The 24,051-nt window shown below is 41.3% G+C and overlaps 1 protein-coding gene across 1 annotated transcript in view; it reads right to left on the bottom strand.

Annotated features, from left to right (window-relative positions):
• The window catches only part of l(3)07882 (Nucleolar protein 14 homolog l(3)07882), a 46,573-nt gene that overhangs the window by 4,720 nt on the left and 17,802 nt on the right, over positions 1–24,051 (bottom strand). The window contains exons 6-9 of the mRNA XM_070094103.1: positions 17,745–17,899; positions 11,377–11,517; positions 8,444–8,509; positions 6,801–6,965 (exon numbers count right to left, since the gene is read on the bottom strand). Coding sequence (XP_069950204.1) covers positions 6,801–6,965; positions 8,444–8,509; positions 11,377–11,517; positions 17,745–17,899 — 527 coding nt within the window. The remainder of the gene's footprint in view (positions 1–6,800; positions 6,966–8,443; positions 8,510–11,376; positions 11,518–17,744; positions 17,900–24,051) is intronic.

Raw genomic sequence — 24,051 nt, 5'->3', positions numbered from 1 at the left:
TTCATTATTTACCTCAAAATATTTATACTCTTAATGTAGGGCAAAAGGTGAGTAGTATGTATTTATTGTAAGAAGTCAGGTGTGGTAGGCATGGTAGCCCTCCTGGCCACCCCACCTACACAATATACTGAGACATTTAAAGTGCCCTAGGGTGATAAAATGCATATACAGTACACTCATTACTTACCTTAAAATATTTGTAGTCTTAATGTAGGATGAGAGGTGAAAAGTACAGAGGAACCTCGGTTTTCATTTTTAATTCGTTCCAGACTGATGAAAACCAAATTCAATGAAAACTAAAGCAATATTTCCCACAAGAAATAATGTAAATCCAATTAATCCATTCCACACACCCAAAAATATTAACAAAAAAATTTTTTTATAGAGAATAACTAATGTCTTACATATAGAAACCAATGATAAATAAATATAAAGCACTAATTTTAATGGATAAATGAACATTTAAATCAGTTTTACTTTTATTGAAGACTCTTGTTGGCATATTTTTTACAAGATCCGCAAGCAACTGCCTTGCCTTATTGCAAATTATCGTCTCCACAACACTATCTCCAACTAACTGTGTTCTGTATATTCCTTGTGGCTTAGCGCTTCTTTTTTTTTATTATAATAATAATCCAACTAACTGTTTTTCGTTGATCCACACCAACAACAACTTCTCAACATCTTCGATTATTTAACATCACTACCACCCTCTACCTTTGTAGAGGATGGTAGTGATATTTCTCCACAAAACTTTGCAACTCATTCTACGAGTTCTTTCTTGAATTCTACCGTGTTTCTCACCTTCTTTATCAAAGGGCTGGCACTCAGAGCTTTCTTTGGCCCCATGGTGGCTTATTTAGCAGTCGCATTCAATAAACACAAAAAGCAATTATCACGAAATGCTTCATATGAACACGCAGGGTAATGTTCACTCGACAAGAAACACAGCCAGACTGATTCAGAATGTGTGCATGGGATACTTTGTGGACGTGGGCACACGGACACATTCCATACGACGGACAAAACCAGGGTGACTAACAAAAACTGGAACAATATTTTGACGAAAGAGAGTCATTGAAAACCAAATTCGACGAAAACCAGGGCAAACGAAAACCAAGGCTCCACTGTATTTATTTGTAGAAAGTCAGGTGTAGGAGGTATGATAGCCCGCCTGGCCATCCCACCTACTATGATATTTATAGCACCCTAGAGTGATAAAATGCACACACAGTACACTCATTACTTACGTTAAAATATTTGTGGTCTTAATGTACGGCGAGAGGTGAGTAAGCGAAATAAAAACAAATAAACGAGAGAGAGAATGAATAAGAGGACAGAGCCGCAAAGTACTTATGAAAACAAACAAACGAACAAACACGTCTGGTTATGGTTGGTACACGTTCACACAAACGCCTTACATTGTATACAAGTTGTCTCCACAGTGGTACAGTAGAATAAATAAGGAGCAACACTTACATTCTCATGTAACATCATTTTTAGAAGGAATGATGCTCTGACAAGTTAGCACAGAATCATAAATAAACAGCAACACTCCCATTCTAATGCAACACCATTTTTAGTGAATTATGATGATATTATTATTATTATAGTAATCATAAAAAAGAAGCGCTAAACCCACAAGGGTCATGAATAGCTATAGATAGTGTGAAGGCATACAAAAGGAATATTTTTCTAGTTATTCCCAGTAATTGGTCTTTGACTAAAGAAAACGTAATTCTTCTGACACTCCTACAAACCGCTTGGTAAACACATCTCATATTTATGTCAATTTTTATACTGTGGGTGTATCATGTTTATTATATAATTTTGAAAAAAATATCATGGATGGATTAATGGAAATGTCTATACAGTGCACCCCCGCTTAACGATCACCTCCCAATGCGACCAATTATGTAAGTGTATTTATGTAAGTGCGTTTGTATGTGTATGTTTGGGGGTCTGAAATGGACTAATCTACTTCACAATATTCCTTATGGGAACCAATTCGGTCAGTACTAGCACCTGAACATACTTCTGGAATGAAAAAATATCGTATTAAGAGTCATATACAACATTTAACGCACCCAAGAGATTATTATATGGCATCAAGAGCAGACAGATTCTTAGTGATTTTAATGTGTACCTGCATGCCAGCACAATGGTATCAGATAATACCTGACAGGGAGGCAACAACGAGTCATGGTACGTGATGAGGTATCACAGTGGGCGCCTGTGACAAGCGGGGTCCCACAGGGGTCAGTCCTAGGACCAGTGCTATTTTTGATATATGTGAATGACAAAGAGACCTGGACAGCTGGACATGTGGTCCAGCAACTGGCTTCTTGAATTCAACCCTGCCAAATGCAAAGTCTTGAAGATTGGGGAAGGGCAAAGAAGACCACAGAGTATATGCTAGGTGGACAAAGGGTGCAAACCTCACTCAAGGAGAAAGATCTTGGGGTGACCATAACACCGAGCACATCTCCGGAGGCACACATCAACCAGATAACTGCTGCAGCATATGGGCGCCTTGCAAACCTGAGAATAGCATTCCAATACCTTAGTAAGGAATCATTCAAGACACTGTACACTGTATGTCAGGTCCATACTTGAGTATGCAGCACCAGTTTGGAACCCACACCTGGTCAAGCACATCAAGAAATTAGAGAAAGTACAAAGGTTTGCAACAAGGCTAGTTCCGGAGCTCAGGGAAATGTCCTACGAAGAAAGGTTGAGGGAAATCGGACTGACAACACTGGAGGACAGGAGAGACATGATAACATAAGTCACAGAGTCGTCAGGAAGTGGAATAGCCTAGCAAGTGATGTAGTGGAGGCAGGAACCATACATAGCTTTAAGACGAAGTATGACAAAGCTCAGGAAGCACACACACAAAGAGAGAGATAGATAGATATTGCTAAATGGGAGGTGGACACAAAAAGAAAGCTAGCATCAGGTAGGGTAGGCTCCAAAACCTGGTGGTCCCTGGTCAAGGACAGACAAGGTTATCTGCCTGATGAACTCATTCCACCTCTAAATCGACAGGATGGGACCACCTCTACTAGTAGTCAAGAGAAGGCGGACCTCTTTGCTGAACACTTTGCTACCAAAATGCAAGTTCCTGATCCAGCAAGGGACCCACCTTGGCTAGCTGCAAGAACTGTGTCAAAACTGTCAGTGGTGACAATAAGGCAGGTGGAGGTGCAGTTCCTTCTTAAATCGCTTGACCAAGAAAAGGCTGTGGGCCCAGACAAGTTGAGCCCAAGATTGCTGAGAAGATGTGCAGACCAGCTAGCAGCACCTCTAACTCGCATCTTTCAGCACTGCCTAGTACAGTGTAAATGGCCCTCTCTGTGGAAAGAGGCAAATGTAGTCCCTGTTCACAAGAAGAAGAGCAGAGCAGAAATCAGCAACTACAGACCAGTGTCACTCCTGTCAATCACTGGTAAGATCCTTGAGACAATAATCTCAAGACAAATGACAGTTTTTTGACTACCACTCACTACTTTGTGATTGTCAATATGGCTTCAGGAAAGGTTACTCTGCTGCTGATCTGTTGTTAAACCTCTCCACTAAGTGGCACCAGTCACTGGATGAATCCAAAGTCAGCTGTGTGGTTGCACTGGACATTGCTCGTGCTTTCAACCGGGTGTGGCACCAGGGCCTCTTAGCAAAACTTCAAGCACTGGGAATTGCAGGCTCTACGCCATGTCTCCTCAGTGATTACCTTCATGGTAGATCTCTAAGTGTAGTTCTGAATGGAACGGAATCAGCAGGACATCCTATTGGGGCAAGTGTTCCACAAGGAAGCGTGCTGGGACCATTGTTATGGAATATCTACTTCAACGACCTTCTTCATCTCATCCCAGAATCACATGCATATGCAGACGACTGTACACTGACATTCACTTATCCAAGAGAAGAAATGCCAGCTGCTCTAAGCTACATCAATCACCAGCTAAGAGCTATATCAGCTTGGGGAAATAGATGGCAAGTAACATTTGCACCTGAGAAAATGCAAATGATGATCGTCTCTAGGCACCATGATGGTAATGCTGGTGCAGTAGTAAGGATGAATGGGAGGGTGTTGGCACCTGGAGAAGAAGTTGATATCCTTGGGGTGAAATTTGACTCCAAACTAACCATGAAGAACCATGTTGTAAATCTTGCAAACAAGGCAGCCAGGAAGCTTACAGCACTTCGCCGTATCTTGCATCTGCTTGACGGTAGGGGTTGCAAGATTCTGTACATGGCACAAGTACGCTCACACTTTGAGTATGCTCCACTTTCTTGGTTTGCCTGCCCCCCCCCCCCCTCTCATCTGCGACTGCTTGACAGAGTAGAGAACAGAGCAAAATGTCTCATCTCTCGCCTGGACCCATCCTGGATAGATCTGTCATTTCAGCAGAGCCTTCAACACAGGAGGGATGTGGGTGGCCTTACTGTTATGTACAAGGCCAATATTGTCAAAGTACCACACTTGGATCCACTTCCAGGACAGCGTGAAACAAGCTTTTATGCCACAATACGGGCAGAAAGCAGCAACTTCACTCTGGCTGTACCCTTCTCCAGAACATCACTACATCTGAGATCATATATACCCAGGATGACTCGAGTATGGAACACATTCGTACAGCATAATCATGTCAACGAGATAAAGTCAGTTGATCAAATGAAAATGCTGGCCCACAGATGGTTCCAACTTCATCCTGTTCCCTACTTGTATGTCTCATAACAATAAAAATGCTTTCAAATGAGCTGATGTAGGTAAAAGCTCTTAGCTTGCCAATAAAGTTAGGAATCCTTACCCTGTAAATAGCTTGTCAATAAAACTACGGATCCTTAACCTTGTCAAACCCTGTGTAAAAAAAAAAAAAAGAGAGAGAGAGGACCTAGTAGCGATCAGTGAAGAGGCGGGGCCAGGAGCTGAGTCTTGACCCCTGCAACCACAATTATTGCCAAGAGACTGAATCATCCAAGTTGAGTTTTTTTTTTTTTTTTGACCAGGTAGGTACACCATCTTTTAGGAGTGAAGAAGAGCAGGATGTGAGTGTGGGGAAGGTGTGTGAGGCATTACGTAGAATGCAAGGGGGTAAAGCAGCTGGAACTGACGGGATCATGACAGAAATGTTAAAAGCAGAGGGGGATATAGTGTTAGAGTGGTTGGTATTTTTGTTTAATAAATGTATGAAAGAGGGGAAGGTACCTAGGGATTGGCAGAGAGCATGTATAGTTCCTTTATATAAAGGGAAGGGGGACAAAAGAGATTGTAAAAATTATAAAGGAATTAGTTTACTGAGTATACCAGGAAAAGTGTACGGTGACATTAAAATAATATCAAATATATTTGACACAAACCCACTACCATTACAGTGTGCTCCTCACTTAGCGACAAATTCGTTTACCAATGTGGTCTTAGGAACGGAACTCCGTCGTTAAGTGAGGAGAGGCTATATAAAGGTTTTGTGGGCGAGGGGCTTGGACTTCCAGCAAGTGTGCACGAGTGTGTTAGATAGGAGTGAATGGAGATGAATGTTTTTTGGGACCTGATGAGCTGTTGGAGTGTGAGCAGGGTAATATGTTGTGAAGAGAGTCAGGGAAACCGGTTAGCTAGGCTCGAGTCCTGGAAATGTAAAGCACAATGCCTGCACTTTAAAGGAGGGTTTTTTAGATATCAGCACCTCTGCAAAGACAGTGATTATGCATGAGTGATGGTGAAAGTGTTGAATGATGAAATCTTTTCCTTTCTTTTTGGGTTTTTCTTTCTTTTAGGGTCACCCTGCCTTGGTGGGAAATATTATTAGTATTATTATAATCAAAAAGAACCGCTAAGCCACAAGGGCTATACAGCGCTGCAGGGTAGGGAAGGAAGCGAGGGTATTGGGTGGCAGAAGGGAGGAGGGATGATCAGTAGGTTACAGAAAACAGCGGGGCAGGGGATAGTACGGGGGTAGAGGGTAGCAAGAGATTGAAGTAGAAAGGGCTGAAGGTATCAGAATTTGTGAAGTCAGTTGTTGTCAAAAAGTCAATGAGACAGTCGGGATGAAAGGTGGGTCCATCAGCGAGAAGGGAAGGTAAAGAGAGAGCAGCCGAGCGAAGACGACGACGGAGGTAAATTCTGCGTATGACACCATGTTTCAAAGAGTTCCACAAGCTGCAGAACTTCTAGGAATATGTTCAGTGACTGTATATTGGTATATATATTATAGAACAATAGTAATAAACAATTTTTTGTATTGTTTGTTTTTGTAAACAAGTTTTGTAAACAATATATTGATAATTATGTTTGTGTGCTTATTGTGTTGTATACAACGAGTGTATATATGTACATTGCACCTTACTTTGGTCTCACAGGCCACATAAGTTATGTGAAAAAATAAAATAGTGAAAAAAACAACAAACCTTCAAATACAAGTAAACTAAAGTTTACCGGTGAGCGGCAGTCGCCGCTGTTGGCGGCTCATTTTCTGCAAACTTCATGCCTCTATATCTCGGTAAGTACTGATGGGAAAATTATTTTGGGGGGACTAAAACAATCAGAAAAATAATCTTAACATTTTCATAAGAAAAAATAATTTTTTTTTTTTCGAATATTTTGCGACACCAGGAGACACTTCAGGATTGGGCCCTTCGACAGTCAAAGGGTTAATCAGACACCCCATAAACATATATATAGAGCCTCTGTCTGGGCAGATTTTTTTACCCTTTTAACTGACATTCACTTTATGGGGGTCTGTTTTATTGGATGGTTATTTTACAGTACAATACTATAAGTGAAAAAACTGTAAAAAACTTACTTCCAGCAAAATATGTGCTGAAAATAAAGCTGCTGTGACATCTCTTCGTGTTAAAATCTTTGCCTGGCCCAATAGATGAATCAGAAATGTTATCACAGGAGTCATAACTGGATGAACAAAATCTGAAGATGGGAAAAGAATTCCAGCAATTTTCAGGAACACAAACTGAAAGAAAAATAAGTTTTAATATATTGTGGGTACCAGCCATTTAATTAATAGTTAAAAATATTATACATAGTTAATAAGATATTTTGTTTTCATATAGTGGCTACAAGTCATGACATTTATGCCATATTTCCTTGATATAATAACAGATCCTGAAGATTAGGAAGAAACATGCAAATATAATAGCCATGGCCCCAGATTCTTCAACTTGGTACAAGCGGTTACAGAAAAACTGCTAGTACAAACGAAGAAATTTTCAACGTGAAACTAATGCTACCTCCACCAGATGCCAAATCACCCAGGCTGTGATGGCTATGCAGACCAGAAAGCCAATAATAATAATAGCCTGCTTAAGTAATCAACAAGGAAGCCTGATATCTAGTTGGACAAGTAGTACAATGTCTGCGCTTTTGAAGGATGGGTGATGTTGAGGTTCTGTGGATCACTGGAATTGTAATATCCGTGCACTATTAGACAAAGAACTTTGTCCATGGAAGCAAAGAGGGAAATGTATGAGAGTACAGTTATACCAATGCTCTTATATAGGTGTGAAACATGGGTGGTGAATGTTGCAACAAGGAGAAGGATGGAGGCAGTGGAGATATGTCCGAGGACAATGTGTGGTGTGAATATACATAATGCAGAGAATTCATAGTTTGGAAATTAGGAAAAAGTGTGGGGTTACCAAAACTATCATCCAGAGGGCTGAGGAGGGGTTGTTGAGGTAGTTCGGACATGTAGAGAGGACGGAACGAAATAGAATGGCTTCAAGAGTACATAAATCTGTAGTAGGTGTCGGCCTAGGAAATGTTGGAGGGAGGGGGTAAAGGAGGTTTTGTGTGCAAGAGGCTTGGACTTCCAGCAAGCATGCATGAGTGTGTTAGATAGGAGCGAATGGAGACAAATGGTTTTTAGGACTCAACGTGCTGTTGCAGTGTGAGCAAGGTAACATTTACAGAGGGATTCAGAGAAACCGGCAGGCCAGACTCGAGTCTTGGAGATGGGAAATACAGTGCCTGCACTCTGAAGGAGGGGTGTTAATGTTGCAGTTTTATAATTGTTGTGTGAGTGTGCATCTGGCAAGACAGTAATGAAGTGAATGATGAAAGTTTTTCTTTTTCAGGCCACCCTGCCTTGGTGGAAGACAGCCAATGTGTTAATAAAAAAAAATAATAATGTGCCTATGGAAAATAAGGGCTCAACTTATGATGGCTCTCCAGGAACAACAAAGTTGTCAGTGCAGGAATCACCTGCATTAAGACAAAATTTAGTGGTACTGTATTCATTAGTTCTAAATTTGCAGAGGCTTCTAAAAACAACCCCTATGGATATATGTGCCATGAAGGGTAAAAAGAATGTATAGACATGGAGAAACATTGTTGTAGCTAACTTGTGTATAGTAGTACTATATCTTTAGATAAAATACAGCTATTTTATTTTGAGGTTAAGCAGCAATTACAGAGAGGAAGTGTACTCACTGTGTTTGCCATGGGATATCTTTTAAACTTGGACTTCGCACATTCCTCATACTTCTCTTCTAGTACCTAAAATAAAAAAAAAAATTATTCACATACAAAGTATAGAAAACTTTGAGAGCTCCATACATGTTTATATTAACCCTTTGACTGTTTCAGGCCCCTCTCTGAAACTGTCATTCTATGTCGCTCAATTTTTGAAAAAAAAAAAAATTATTTTTTCTTATGAAATGATAGAGAATCTTTTCCCGATGGTAATGACACCAAAAGTTCGAAATTTGGTCGAAAACTCGTGGAATTATGGTCCCGCGAAGTTAGCGGTCTCGGCGACATATGCGTATCGGCGATTTCGCCGACTTTGAGCCCAATTTTCAGGCAATTCCATTGTTCCAGTTGACCAAACTCATAGCTATTTCTTTAGAACTCCATTTTATCTATCAGCTGAGTACAAGAAACCTCCCATTTACTAATTTGGACTACCCAATATGGTGGTCAGAAATTGGCAATTTGGCCAATTTCACGCAAAATAAAAAAGATGCCAATTTCAAAATAGGGTCCAGAATAAACAAGGTAGACATTCGTGGCACTAAAATAACATATGCTCTGTTCATTAGTCACATCTCTAGGCCCCTCTTATATTATTATTGTTTTCTATTTTGATTTTTTATTCATTCAAAAAATACAAAATTTACTGTTATGCAGACGACTGCATTATTGTAAAAATGGTATAAATAATATCAGTGCACTAGTGAAAGAATATTAGACTCCCTAGTTGACGTGTATTGGACGTATGGTGTGATTTATTTACTCTTCAACATTGGTAAAAATCGAACATTTTCGCTACTTTGAGCTTAGTTTCAAGGTCGTTTTCATCGTAAAAGTAATGAAAATCATCTCTATTTCTGTAATATGTTTTCCATTTTATCACCTAAGACCATGAAAACGCGAATACAATGATAAATACTATACGAAAATACACCTCAAAGTCGGCGTTTTATTCCAAAAAAACGATCAGTTTTTTTTTTCTCATTACGCAATGTGTGCTGCAGGATTTTTTTTATGTGGTGCACACTGACCACACAGACCCATTCTCTCACATGTGGGCCTACCAGCTTTCTCCCACTTGATTTGAAGCCGCTAGAATTATTGAGTATATATACGTCAGAAACATTGGCTCGTAAGACGTATTTATACGTCGAAAACAGTCAAAGGGTTAACATTACTAAATCACTCAAAATATTTCCCATCTGCTTTCTTAATGTACTGTACTAGAGTATTACTATATTCATGAGAAAGCACTAAACCCAAGGGGTCATACAGCACCTGGGGATTTGGGATTGGGAAGAAGGGAGGATAGCTCTAATTCCTTGGATCAAGGGCAGTTCCCTATCATTAAGACACCCCCCCCCCAACCCTATAACAACACCCAAGTGTTGCACATGTCTCTTGTTCTTCTACTTGTCAGTTTTCTGAACCATTAATATAATAATAGCATGTGTTAGTAGGGTTACTTGAAGAATAGATTGGACAGATATTGGAGTGAGAAGGATTGAATTTGAAAGGTTCCGCCAAGTATGGACCAGCAGGCCTCCTACAATCCTTGCAGCTATAACCTTATGGTAGGCAGCTTTGAAAATAGGTAGGACAAATATCTGAGTAAAAATGGTTGGAGTTGAGAAGGACCTGACAAGCATGGTCTAGCAGGCCTGCTGCAATACTCCTCCATGTTTATGTTAATCTACTAACAGCTGGGGTTGTTTAAACAATATGTTGGACAGATATACGAGTGAAAAGAGCTGGGTTTGAAAAGGACTTGCCAAGCATGGGCCAGTAGAGCTGCTGCAGCTCTCCTCTATTCTTATGGTCTTATGGATGGAACAATCTGCCAGTTAGGGTCACTGAGTCTTAAATTAGATAGCTTTAGAAATAAGTTAAAATAAATGAGTTAACTTATCAGTGCTATTCAGAAGCTTAAACATTGGGTAGCTTTAAGAAAAGATTGAATAAACATTTGAATGATGGGTTGGATTTGAGAGAGACCTGTGATGTATGAGCTGATTGACCTCCTGTAGTGTTCCACCATTCTTTTCATCACTTTGATAATTTTCCATACTTTTTGTTTTGGGTAGCCTGCACTCGTAAGATGAGAGGGGTATTATTTATTCAGTAAAAAAATCATGACTTACAACCAGTAATATAGAGTAGATATGATAAAGGCTACTGTACATTAACTCTTCTCAATTCCTGTGGAAAAGGAATTATAACTTATTATATTAAAGATTAATTTATTTTACACGGGCTATAGGAAAAACTATACAGATCAACTGTTAGGAATTAAATGTTCTAGCAATAAAGCAGCTGGGACTTGCAAATAGACATAAAATAGGTCACACAGTTACTTACACTGTGGTGTGAAATTCTCACAGCATCACCTGCACTTCAATAAGAATAGTTTGCTTTAAAAACATGACTAAATTGTATGATTAATCTAGCTGTCTGCTATAATAAGTTTACTGTCAAATACTGGAGCTGGTTGTAGTGCAAGTTACTGTTATTTGTCAGATACAACAGCTGGCTCCTGAGTTCTATATTCTGTCACATATTGCAGCTGTATAAGTTGTTATATATTTACTGGAACTATAGCAGTCAGCTACAACATAAAACACAGCTTGTCAAAGAACTACCATTCTCAAAATACAGTAACATTTTCATTTATTTACAAGCAAATCCAGCTGCAAAATAGCCTAAGATTTTTTATAATAATAATATTTAGCTTAATTTTTCCCATAACATGCAATTGTAGCAGCAATTTTAATTAAAAGTGTGATAATTTACATTTTTTAACTAAAAACTGAATTATGTCAAAAAATTCCTGAAACTGCTGTGCAACATCTAAAGTATAATCTAAGCAAAATTAACTATGCATTCCTCCTAACCTGTAAAAGAGCCTTTGCAGAGTTTACTGGGGACAGTTGAGTGATTGTGAAGAGGTACTGAATAAGTGTATCTACATAGATCATTGGTGAAACCTTGGGGACTGGACTCTCTCCTTCTGGATCCGTTAATACATGCAGAGTCTGTGTAAATATAAAAAGGGTTAAAAGGAATACATCTATTTTAAAACATTCAAGTTTTAGGCCTCATATATCCCTAAAGAGTAAAGTATTTAATAATGTACAGTTGTTCCTACAAATCTGCAGGGAGTTACATTCCTAGAAGTCTTGTGAAACTAGAAAATTAAATTAACACATTTTATTCAAGTTTATGTACAGTTTGTGTTTTAGAAACCAGAAGTCTATAACATCCTAGGAAGTAGGTTGGTAGACAGAACCCGCCCAGGGAGGTACTAAAGTCCTGCCGAGTAAAACAATAGCCTGTAATTGTTTTACATGATGGTAGGATTGCTGGTGTCTTTTGTCTGTCTCATAAACACGCAAGATTTCAGGTACGTCTTGCTGCTTCTACTTACATTTAGGTCACACTACACATACATGTACAAGCATATATATACACACACCCCTCTGGGTTTTCTTCTATTTTCTTTCTAGCTCTTGTCTTGTTTATTTCCTCTTATCTCCATGGGAAAGTGGAACAGAATTCTTCCTCCATAAGCCATGCGTGTTGTAAGAGGCGATTAAAATGCCGGGAGCAAGGGGCTAGTAACCCCTTCTTCTGTATAAATTACTAAATTTAAAAAGAAAAACTTTCGTTTTTCTTTTTGGGCCACCCTGCCTTGGTGGGATACGGCCAGTTTGTTGAAAGAAAAAAAAATAATAAATAATAATAATAATAATAATAATCCATGTGTGTCATAAGAGGCGACATATAGGTCACCATGCCTCAGTGGGATACAACCAGTTCATTGAAAAAATAATAATAATAGTACCTAGGAAAGGATGGAGGGAGGGGATAAAAAGGTTTTGTGTGCAAGGGTCCTGGACGTGCAGCAAGCATGTGTGAGCGTGTTAAATAGGGGTGAATGGTGACGAATGGTTTTTGGGACCTGACGAGCTGTTGGAGTGCAAGCAGGGTAATATTTTGAGAAGGGATTCAGGGAAACCAGTTAGCTGGACTCGAGTCCTGGAGGTGGGAAGTACAATGCCTGCACTTTCAAGAAGGGGTTTGGGATACTGGCTGTTTGGAGTGGCATCTAAACTATCATATCTGAGCTCCTCTGCAAAGACAGTGATTATAGGTCACCCTGCCTTGGTGGGAAGACAGCCGACATGTTAAAAAGACTCACGAAACCGTAATGACATTATTGCAAACAAACCATACCACCGGCGGGGATAGAACCCGCGATCAGAGAGTCTCAAAACTCCAAACCGTCACGTTAGCCACTGAACCAGCTAGCCACAATAAGATTCCTCCAACTAGGTATATTTCTACACCATAGGAAGGTTAGCATAGGCACCACTGTGACCACAAATGCAAGTTTTTACAGATGAATCTCCAGCTAGCGTGGCGGTGACGAACTCTAGCTCAAGTCCCCTCAAAGCTGTTAACATGACACGAATCTTATTGTGGCTAGCTGGTCCAGTGGCTAACGTGACGGTCTGGAGTTTTGAGACTCTCTGATTGTGGGTTCTATCCCCGCCCGTGGCATGACATGTTAAAAAAAATAGTATTAATATTAATAATAAATACAATAATAATCTAAGTGTGTTGTAAGAGGTGACTAAAATGCTGGGAGCAAGGGGGCTAGTAACCCCTTCTCCTGTATAAATTACTATTTAAAAAGAAAAAATTTCATTTTTCTTCTCAGGCTACCCTACCTCAGTGGGATACAGCAGGTTTGTCGAAAAAAAAAAATAAATTTCTACAAGTACGCCTACCATGCTTGACATACGACCACTAGTACTTATAACTGTACTGTTTACAGTTTAGCTCAAGTTATTTTGTATTTTTCTGTTCATGCATATAAATGTTTTCGTATGTTTTCGTGTATACAAATGTTTTGTATGCATGAAAACTGTGTTGTACACAGTGTTTCTCCTAAACCTTACAGTACAAGATACAGTACTAAAAGCATAAGGTTCGACTTGCATCCATTTTGACTTACGACAGGTTGGTCGGAACCAAGCTCGGTCGTAAGTCGGATGGTACTTGTACATAATACGACTATTACTGACCTAGCTGACATCACTGGCATACTAGTGTACACAGAAAGCTCTTGGTTACGAAGAGCATTTTGGGCAACTTAGGTTAATCTTGTTCCTCTGGAAGTGAACCACAACAGTCTTATCTCAAATTCTTCACTGAAACTCAAAACTAAATTCCTCTGCAAGGGCAAATTGTAACTCAAAATTTTCCCAACTCAAGCCCATCATCAGGGGGACCACTGTATATTAAATGGGGTTCATTTCTCTGGGGATGGAGTGGTTGCATTAGCCAATTCGATTGAGAGGGTAATTGATGACTTGTCAAGGAATTTAAACTGATAGATTACAGAAGTATGGGTGTTTGTGGGAAACAATCAGGCTGCAGTATTAGGGTTAAAAACAGCAGTTATTACTGGGATACCTCAGGGATATGTTTAAAAGACAATATTCAAAATAAAGTTTCTTCTTTCTTTCAACACACCGGCCATATCCCACCAAGGCAGGGTGGCCCAAAAAGAAAAACGAAAGTTTCTCTTAAATTTAGTAATTTATACGGGAGAAGGGGTTACTAGCCCCTTGCTCCCGGCATTTTAGTCGCCTCTTACAACACGCATGGCTTACGGAGGAAGAATTCTGTTCCACTTCCCCATGTAGATAAGAGGAAATAAACAAGAACAAGAACTAGAAAGAAAATAGAAGAATACCCAGAGGGGTGTGTATATATATGCTTGTACATGTATGTGTAGTGTGACCTAAGTGCAAGTAGAAGTAGCAAGACATACCTGAAATCTTGCATGTTTATGAGACAAAAGACACCAGCAATCCTACCATCATGTAAAACAATTACAGGTTTTTGTTGTACATTCACTTGGCAGGACGGTAGTACCTCCCTGGGCGGTTGCTGTTTACCAACCTACTACCTAGATAAAGTTTCTAGTAATACCAAATCAATTGATCAACAAACAGAGAGAGATAGCAGAGGGCAATGAGTGACTAGCTCCCTTAAGTTTTACTATACAAATAGTAGGAGTCTAAGAAATAAGGTAGATGAGCTAAGATTACTTGCAAGTGTAGGTAATATAGATATTATTGGTATAACAGAGACCTGGTTCAACCTGAAAGATAGAGAAATGCCTTCTGAATACAACATACAGGGTTATAAACTATTCCACACTGATAGGGTCAACAGGAAGGGTGGTGGAGTGGCAATGTATGTCAGAGAAAATTTAAATTGTCTTAGACATGATATAAGATTAGAAACATCGAACACAGAATCTGTTTGGCTACAGTTTCTTGAGGGTTGTGACAAATTAATTTTGGGTGTGATTTATAGGCCCCCAAACCTTGATAGGGAGTGCAGTAAGCTGTTATGGGACAAAATTCATAAGGCATCTAGATATGAAAATGTGATAATGGATGATTTTAACTTTAGACAAATTGATTGGAACAATATGACAGGAAATCATGAGTAATGACTTTCTTGATATGGTTCAGGATTGTTTTTTAGAACAGGTTGTGACAGAACCAACTAGAGGAAACAATCTGCTTGACTTGGTTCTTGCCAACAAAGATTCACTAATTAATAATCTTGAGGTTAATGATGAGCTACGGGAAAGTGATCTCAAATCACTTAGTTTCAATATATCATGGAATTACCCAGATAACTACAATCAAATCTCTGTCCCAGATTTTCGCTTGGCCGACTTCATGTGACTGAAAAATTACTTGGGTGGGGCTAAATTGGGATGTCCTGACTATGGGTCAGGTAGGTGATCTTGGTTGCCAATATGACGTTTTTCAGAGCATAGTTCTAGCTGCCCAGACAACTTTTGTCCTGAGTAGGGAAATTAGATCTAACAAAAATGATCCCAAATGGATGAACAATAGATTAAAACATTTCACTGGTCAATAGAAAGGCATATATAGGTGTATCAAAAGAGGGGATGGGCAGTTAAGAAATCAATATATTCAATGAAAGAGAGAAATAAAGAAAGGAATAAGAAAAGCAAAAAGGGATTATTAGGCTAAGGGCACAAGGGATTCAAAGACTAACCCAAAAGGGTTCTTTCAGGTATACAGAAGTAAGATTAGGAACAAGATTGGCCCATTTAAGAGTAACTCTGGTCAGATCACTGACAGTGATAGGGATACGTGTGAAATTCTCAATACCTACTTCCTCTCAGTTTTCACCCAGGAAAACACTGGCGATATTCCTGAAATAACAGATTATGTAGAACAGGATAAACTATGTACAATTGTGGTAACTAGTGACATGGTCCTCAGACTAATAGAGAAACTGAAACCTAACAAATCCCCAGGCCCTGATGAACTGTTTGCAAGGGTGTTAAATGAATGTAAAGAGGAACTTAGCATACCTTTGGCTAATCTTTTTAACATATCACTACAAACTGGCATAGTGCCTGATAAGTGGAAAACGGCAAATGTAATACCTATTTACAAGGCAGGTGACAGGTCCTTGGCTTCGAACTATAGACCAATAAGCCTTACCTCCATAGTGGGAAAATTTATGGAATCAATAATTGCCGAAGCAATTCGTAGCCATCTTGATAGGCACAGATTGATTAATGAATCTCAACACAGTTTTACAAAGGGGCGTTCCTGTCTTACGAATTTACTAACATTTTTCACTAAGGTGTTTGAGGAGGTAGATCATGGTAATGAATATGATATTGTGTATATGGACTTCAGTAAGGCTTTCGATAGAGTTCCACACCAGAGGCTATTGAGGAAACTTAAGGCACACAGAATAGGAGGAGAAATTTTTTCCTGGGTAGAGGCATGGCTGACAAATAGGCAGCAGAGAGTTTGCATAAATGGGGAGAAATCAGAATGGGGGCACGTCACAAGCGGTGTTCCTCAGGGGTCAGTGTTGGCCCGTTGTTGTTCACAATTTACATAAACGACATAGATGAGGGAATAAATAGCGACATAAGCAAATTTGCTGATGACACCAAAATAGGCCGTCCAATTCATTCTAATGAGGACACTAGAGCACTCCAGGATGATTTGAATAGACTGATGCAATGGTCGGAGAAGTGGCAGATGCAGTTTAATATTGACAAATGCAAAGTTCTAAATGTTGGACAGGAAAATAACCATGCCACATATAAACTAAATAATGTAGATCTTAATACTACTGATTGCGAAAAGGATTTAGGAGTTCTGGTTAGCAGTAATCTAAAACCAAGACAACAGTGCATTAGTGTTCGCAATAAAGCTAACAGAATTCTTGGCTTCATATCTCGAGTCCCCTCAGGGAAGGTTCCTTGATGTTGGTGAGGGGCTGTTGATTTAGGGAATTGGATCTGTGCTCCAGTTCCCTGAATTAAGCCTGAATGCCTTCCACATCCCCCCCCCAGGCGCTGTATAATCCTACGGGTTTAGTGCTTCCCCTTTATTATAATAATAATTCATATCTAGAAGTATAAATAACAGAAGTCCTCAGGTTGTTCTTCAACTCTATATATCCTTGGTTAGGCCTCATTTAGACTATGCTGCTCAGTTCTGGTCACCGTATTACAGAATGGATATAAATGCTCTGGAAAACGTACAGAGGAGGATGACAAAGATGATCCCATGTATCAGAAATCTTCCCTGTGAGGATAGACTGAGGGCCCTGAATCTGCACTCTCTCGAAAGGTGTAGAATTAAGGGGGATATGATCGAGGTGTATAAATGGAAAACAGGAATAAACAAAGGTTATGTAAATAGCGTGCTGAAAATTTCCAGCCAAGACGGGACTCGCAGCAATGGTTTCAAGTTGGAAAAATTCAGATTCATGAAGGATATAGGAAAGCACTGGTTTGGTAATAGAGTTGTGGATGAGTGGAACAAACTCCCGAGTACAGTTATTGAGGCTAAAACGTTGTGTAGTTTTAAAAATAGGTTAGATAAATACATGAGCAGGTGTGGGTGGGTGTGAGTTGGATCCGACTAGCTTGTGCTGCTGGGTCTGGTGCCATGCTCCTTCCTTGAATGGAGGTGACCAGACTGGGTGGGTCATTAGGCTAATCCTGGGGGGGGGGGGCCATGGACCTGCTCTGCATGGGTCAGTAGGCCTGTTGCAATGTTCCTTCTTTCTTATGTTCTTATAAGAATCTATGTTATACAAAAATTAAGTGCATTCTTAACATTTTACACCATATAAATGAAGACAGAACACATTAAAGATTAGCACTTACCTGTAGGAGATAGGCAAAAATATCATCACATTTCTCCTTATTATTGGTACCTAAACTTGGATGATTACATGTTATCATTCGCTCCAAGATAAGGCCTACTTCTTTTGGAGAATGATCATCAAGCAAAGCCCAAAATGCTTCATAATCCTGGGGTACTGTAAGAGAGGAAAAATTTAAAAAAATTATGAACTAGTTTTTAACCCTTTCACAACTAACTTTTGTTGCTCCCTAATGTACCCTATAAACTTTTTTTTATATAGAAATAGGCTTTTTCCTCATGATCAGCAAGTAGAGTGTTCCACAAGATTCAAGAATAAATATTTCCCATTATTATTATTATGATCAAAAAGAAGCGCTAGGCCACAAGGGCTATACAGCGCTGCAGGGTAGGGAAGGAAGCGAGGGTATTGGGCGGCAGAAACGGGGAGGGATGATCAGTAGGTTACAGAAAACAGCGGGGCAGGGGATAGTGCAGGGGTAGAGGGTAGCAAGAGATTGCGGTAGAAAGGGCTGAAGGTATCAGAATTTGTGAAGTAAGTCAGTTGTTGTCAAAAAGTCAATGAGAGTCCGGATGAAAGGTGGGTCCATCAGCGAGAAGGGAAGGTAAAGAGAGAGAGCAGCGGAGCGAAGATGATGACAGAGGTAAATTCTGTGTGCTTGTTGATAAAGTGAGCAGTCCAACAGAATGTGGCTGACTGATAATGGAGCCTGGCAATTCTCACAGAGAGGAGCAGGGCGCCTCTCCATGAGATATCCATGAGTAAGACGAGTATGGCCAATGCGAAGACGGGAGAGAGTAGTCTCCCAACCTCGACACTGGTGATAAGAAGACGGCCAGTAACCTATACTCGGTTTAATGGATTTAAGTTTGTTACCGAGCATAGTAGACCAACGTTGTTGCCAACGGGTGTGAAGGTGGGAAGATATTGCAGCAAAATAGTCCGTAAATGGAATACCTCTATATGAAACTGGTAGGTCATGTACTGCTGACTGCGCAGCAGTGTCTGCCTGTTCATTGCCCTGTACGTCAACATTACCAGGGACCCAACAAAAAACAATATCTTTATGCTTGGTAAAGATGCGGCGTAGCCAAAGTTGGATACGGAGGACTAAGGGGTGAGGTGTATCTAATTTCTGTATAGCCTGTAAAGCACTAAGGGAGTCTGAGACAACCACAAATGATGACACAGGCATAGATGCAATACGGATAAGTGCTGCAAGGATGGCATACAATTCAGCAGTAAAAATACTAGCCGAAGATAGTAAATGCCCTCATACGACGCTATCTGGAAACACTGCTGCGAATCCTACGCCGTCAGAAGACTTAGAGCCATCTGTGTACACAGCAATGGCATGAGAATGAGAGTGGAAGTGGTCAAGAAAAAGAGAGCGGGAAGCGACCGTAGACAGTTGGGCTTTCGAGCAAGGGAGAGAGAAAGAACAGACTCGAACAGCTGGAACTTCCCAGGGGGGTAGGGAAAAGTGAGATGCTACATGAACATAGAAAGGTGGTAATTGAAGAGAAGACATGAGCGAATGAAGGCAAAGAGAGAAGGGACGGAGTAAACAGGGGCGGCGAACAAATAAAGAATGTCTACTAATATCAGTGACCATTCTATAAATGGAAGGATTGCTGAGATCATGAGTGTACATAGTAGCGAAGGCAATGGGCATCACGGCGATCGGATAAGGATGGAACGTTCGTTTCTGCATAGAGGCTCTCAACAGGGGAAGAGCGAAAAGCACCGAGGCATAAACGTAATCCTTGGTGATGAATGGGGTTACGGCTAGAGAGAGTAGCAGGAGATGCTGCTGAATAGATCTGGTCACCATAATCAAGTTTCGATAAAATGAGGGTGGAATGTAGGCAAAGGAGGGTTCGACGATCAGCTCCCCATGAAAGATGAGCAAGGGTTTTAAGAAGGTTCAGCCGGCTGTGACAAGTTGCCTTCAGAGAGGTAATGTGAGGTTTCCAGGATAACCTACGGTCAAAGAGGAGGTCCAGAAACTTGACTGTATCACATTCAGGGATACGGGAGCCATAGAGGTACAAAGGATGATTGGAGATGACAGAGCATCTAGTGAAAGTAATTTGGTGGGTTTTAGTGCTGGAAAATTTAAACCCATGTGTGGTGGCCCAATTGGAAACACGGTCGACCGCATGCTGGAGAGAAACTGTAATGAGGTGACAATCAGCGCCTGCACAGGCAATAGCGAAGTCATCAACATAGAGTGATGACCAAATATTTGATGGAAGACTAGAGGCCAAATCATTAATAGCAAGGAGAAAAAGTGCTGTGCTCAGAAAACATCCCTGGGGGACACCTTCAGCTTGGATAAAGTCCGGGGAGAGCACATTATTAACCCGAACATGGAAATGTCTATCAGTTAAAAAGTTCTTAAGGAAGGATGGTAGATTGCCTCGGAGGCCTAAGGAGTGGGCTTGGGCCAAAATATTATACCTCCAAGTTGTGTCATATGCCTTCTCAAGGTCAAAAAATATGGCAATAACTGAGTGGTTATTTGCAAAGGCATTATGAACATACGTATCCAAGCATAGTAAGGGGTCTATGGTAGACCATCCCTTACGAAAGCCATATTGACAAGTGGAGAGACTGTTGTGTCTCTAAATACCACACTAAACATCTATTTACCAGGCGTTCCATCACTTTGCAAACTGCACTGGTAAGAGCAATGGGACGATAGTGGGGGCTTCATGTCCCGTAATGCCTGGTTTGCGGAAAGGGAGAACAATGGCAGATTTCCACAGCTGTGGAAGAACTCCTTGTGACCCAATAAGATTGAAAATGCGTACTAGGACTGCAAGGACTGACTGATGTAAATGTTGTAGCATACGAATATGAATGTCGTCGGGCCCAGCTGCCGATGATCGGCAAGCTGAGAGTGTTCCCTCCAGTTCTTGAAGTGTAAAAGGCACATTATACTGTTCTTCTCTGAGAGAAGAAAAGTCCAAGGGTGCTAACTCTCTGGCAGACTTTGAGGAAAGAAACGAGGGGCATAGATGGAGCCCCTGAGAAATACGGACCAGATGATTGCCAATTTCATTGGCAACATCTAGTGGGTTTGCTATATCAACACCGGCAACCCGCAGAACAGGAGCCGGGTCAGGAGAATATTTACCACTCAGTTTTCGTACTTTTCTCCAGACTGCACTCATAGAGGAAGCAGAGGTGATGGTGGAGACAATCTCGCCAGCAAGTGCGTTTAGCGTCACGGATGACACGGCGAGCGATCGCACGCTTCTGCTTAAAATCAAGAAGTCTGTCCGTGGTTCTATTGTACCGGAACCTGCCCCATGCAGCGCATTTCAAACGTACTGCACGAGCACAAGCAGGAGACCACCAAGGCACGCATTTCTGAGAATGCCTTCCCGAAGTTTGGGGTATAGAATGAGAAGCTGCGGTTAAAACGGAGGACGAGAAGAGTTGTAAAAGCTCATCAATGGAGGACGAAGAAGGAGCCTCACTAAAAACAGTTAGTTGTAAAGGTTCCAATTTGCCTGATCAAATTGCCAGCGTGGGTTACGAACAGGTGGTGAATATCAAGGGGAAGTAAGAATGATTGGGAAATGATTGCTGTCATGCAAGTCTGGGAGAACAGACCAGGTGAAGTCTAATGCGGCGGAGGAAGAGCAGACTGAGAGATCGATGCAAGAGAGAGTGTGAGTCCGAGGATCAAAATGGGTGTGAGTACCTGTATTTAAAACATGGAGGGGGTGGGTGGCAAGAAAAGCCTCTAACTGAATGCCACGGGAATCACAGTGAGACCCCCCCCAGAGGAAATGATGGGCATTAAAATCGCCAATTAACAAAATCGGTGGTGGTAATGACGAAACAAGAAAGGCAATATCCGGAATAGATAATGCCCGAGAAGGAGAGAGATATAAAGAACAGAGCGTATACCACCTATGCAAGTGGATACAGGCTGCTGTGTAATGTAGCGAAGTACGAACAAATAGCTGATGGTACGGAATATCAGTGCGTAGAAGAAGGGCACTTTCATTAAAGGTCCCATCAGGAAAAGGATCTGAAGAATACGATAAATTATAGCCTGAGATAGGAGAGATAACAGCATTGTGTAATTTTGGTTCCTGTAAGCAAACACCAACAGGGGAAAACTGGGAAAGTAACATCTGAAACTCACCCCGATTACCCCTGAGGCCGCGTATATTCCACTGTAAATAGGCCATGATTGGCGATGATAAAGATACTTGAAATCCGCAGGTAAGGGCTCCTGCAGACTAGAGGGGTTAGAAAAGTCCACATACGGAGGCAACGAAAAATGTTCAAGCAGCAAAGGAATGGTGCGCTGTGAAGAAAGGAGTTGCGCAGATGGAGGAGAGGAGAGAGAAGGAACAGAGGGTGGATCAGTGTCCATTGATGGTTTGGTCTCTGCAATATATTCAGAGATTGCTTCAAATGTTTCGGAATTCAGAGACGTCGTATGGGAGACAATATTGGAGATGGTAGGGGGAGGATGAGTAAAGATTGGAACTGTAATGGACTGTACCAAGGTAGGGGGGGGGGCAAAAGGGTAGAGGGAACTAGAGAAGAAGCGTGGAAGGGGACAGAAGAGGCAGAAACCTGGGAGGTGGCAGAAGAGGAAGAAACTTGTTAGGGAACAGGGGAGGTAGGATTAGTACGAGGAGGAGGGCGAACCTTGTAACAGAGCCAGTGAGAGGGGAAGAACCCGGTACAGAGACAGGGAAGGTAAAATGAGGAGGTGGAAGAAGGGAAGGAGGAGTTAAAGGACCTTTTTTTGACTTCTGAGAAGTATAGGGACGATTGGGAGGTGTCGTACGAGGTCTCGTCGATACTGAGGCTTGTGAGGGAGAACACGAAGAAGCGAGAACAGACTGAGGCGTTGAAGTAGGGACGTCTGAGCCTAGGACAGCAAAAGAATTAGATACAGGAGTGACTATTGGAGAGGTAACCACAGAGGAGGTTGCAGAAGATGGGACCCCAGAAGTGGGGGGACGCTTTGAAACACGAGGTAGTCTCCCTTGGAGGCAGAGATGAGGAACTGCCATGGCATAAGGGAGACCTTCTGCCTCTTTGAGGTAACGGATTTCCCGCTCATTTAAGTAGACTTGGCAACGGCGAGAGTACGAAGGGTGAGCCTCATGACAATTAAGGCAAGAGGGAGGTCGATTGCAAGACGTATTAGAATGGTCATCGGCACCACAGACTGGGCATTCGGCTATGGATCTGCAATATTTCGCTGGATGGCCAAATCGCCAGCAATTTCTACACTGTTGCGGTGTAGGGATCACCTTTCGAACTTGTAACCGATGTCCTGCTACATAAACTGAGGATGGGAGTTCACAGCTGTCAAAAGTTAAACGAGCCACATTGCTAGGGTATCGTCTCTGCCCGCGGGCAGGAAGAACATAAGTGTCTACCTTGAGGATTGGGAGATCTTGGAGTTCCAGCTGTTCAAGAATGTCATTGCCACATGTCTGGAAATTTTGTTGAACTATGGTATGGGGCAGAATGACGGTACCACTACAAGAATTGAGTGAATGATGTTTTTCAATAGTGACAGGAACAGTATCTATATGGGAAAGAAGAGAAAGATCATGAGCTTGGGTAGCTTCTGTACCGTGATGGTGCACGTACTGCTCTTAAGAGCATGAAAAGAAATATCTTTACCAACATGGTGTAGGAGTGCCTTGCCAATACTGTGGTCGGAAAGATAGGCGGTAGAGGAAGTCGGTCGTAAAGTGAAGAATTTAGTCCATTGTGCAGTCTGAAACTGAGCGTGGAAAGGGAGTGCAGGACGTGTCGATTTTTTCTGAGAAGAACGAGAAGGTGGAGAAGTATTATCAGCAGGTAATTGTCATTGGCGTTTAGGCGTGGGACCAGAGTTGGTCCGACGTGGAATGGGCCGGCGATTCGAAAATTGCCGCACCGTAGAGGGAGAGGCCGGAAGCATAGTCAAAGGAGAGCGGAGGTCAGATAAATCAAAGAAGTCAGTCGAGACCTCAGTACCTGAAGCGGGTGAGGAAACAGCACCGGCAAGAGGTACAGAGGCATGAGGAGTGTCCGAAGAGTGGTCCAAAGACGAGGCAGGGTCAGAACGGGGTGTGGTATCAAGAAGGGGCCCTGGGGTACCAGGTTCATGGATTGGGTTCTCAATGGTTAGGTTACTTCTTTCTTTTTGTTTTTAAGAAAAAAAAAGAAAGAAAAGAAAATAAAAATAAAAAAAGAATAAAAAATGGGGGATATAGGTAGTAGGTTGGTAGACAGCAGCCGCCCTGGGAGGTACTACCGTCCTGCCAAGTGAG

The sequence above is a fragment of the Cherax quadricarinatus genome, chromosome 44 (assembly GCF_038502225.1).
Source record: "Cherax quadricarinatus isolate ZL_2023a chromosome 44, ASM3850222v1, whole genome shotgun sequence".
NCBI lineage: Eukaryota > Metazoa > Arthropoda > Malacostraca > Decapoda > Parastacidae > Cherax > Cherax quadricarinatus.
This window is presented reverse-complemented; position numbering and strand designations above follow the sequence as displayed.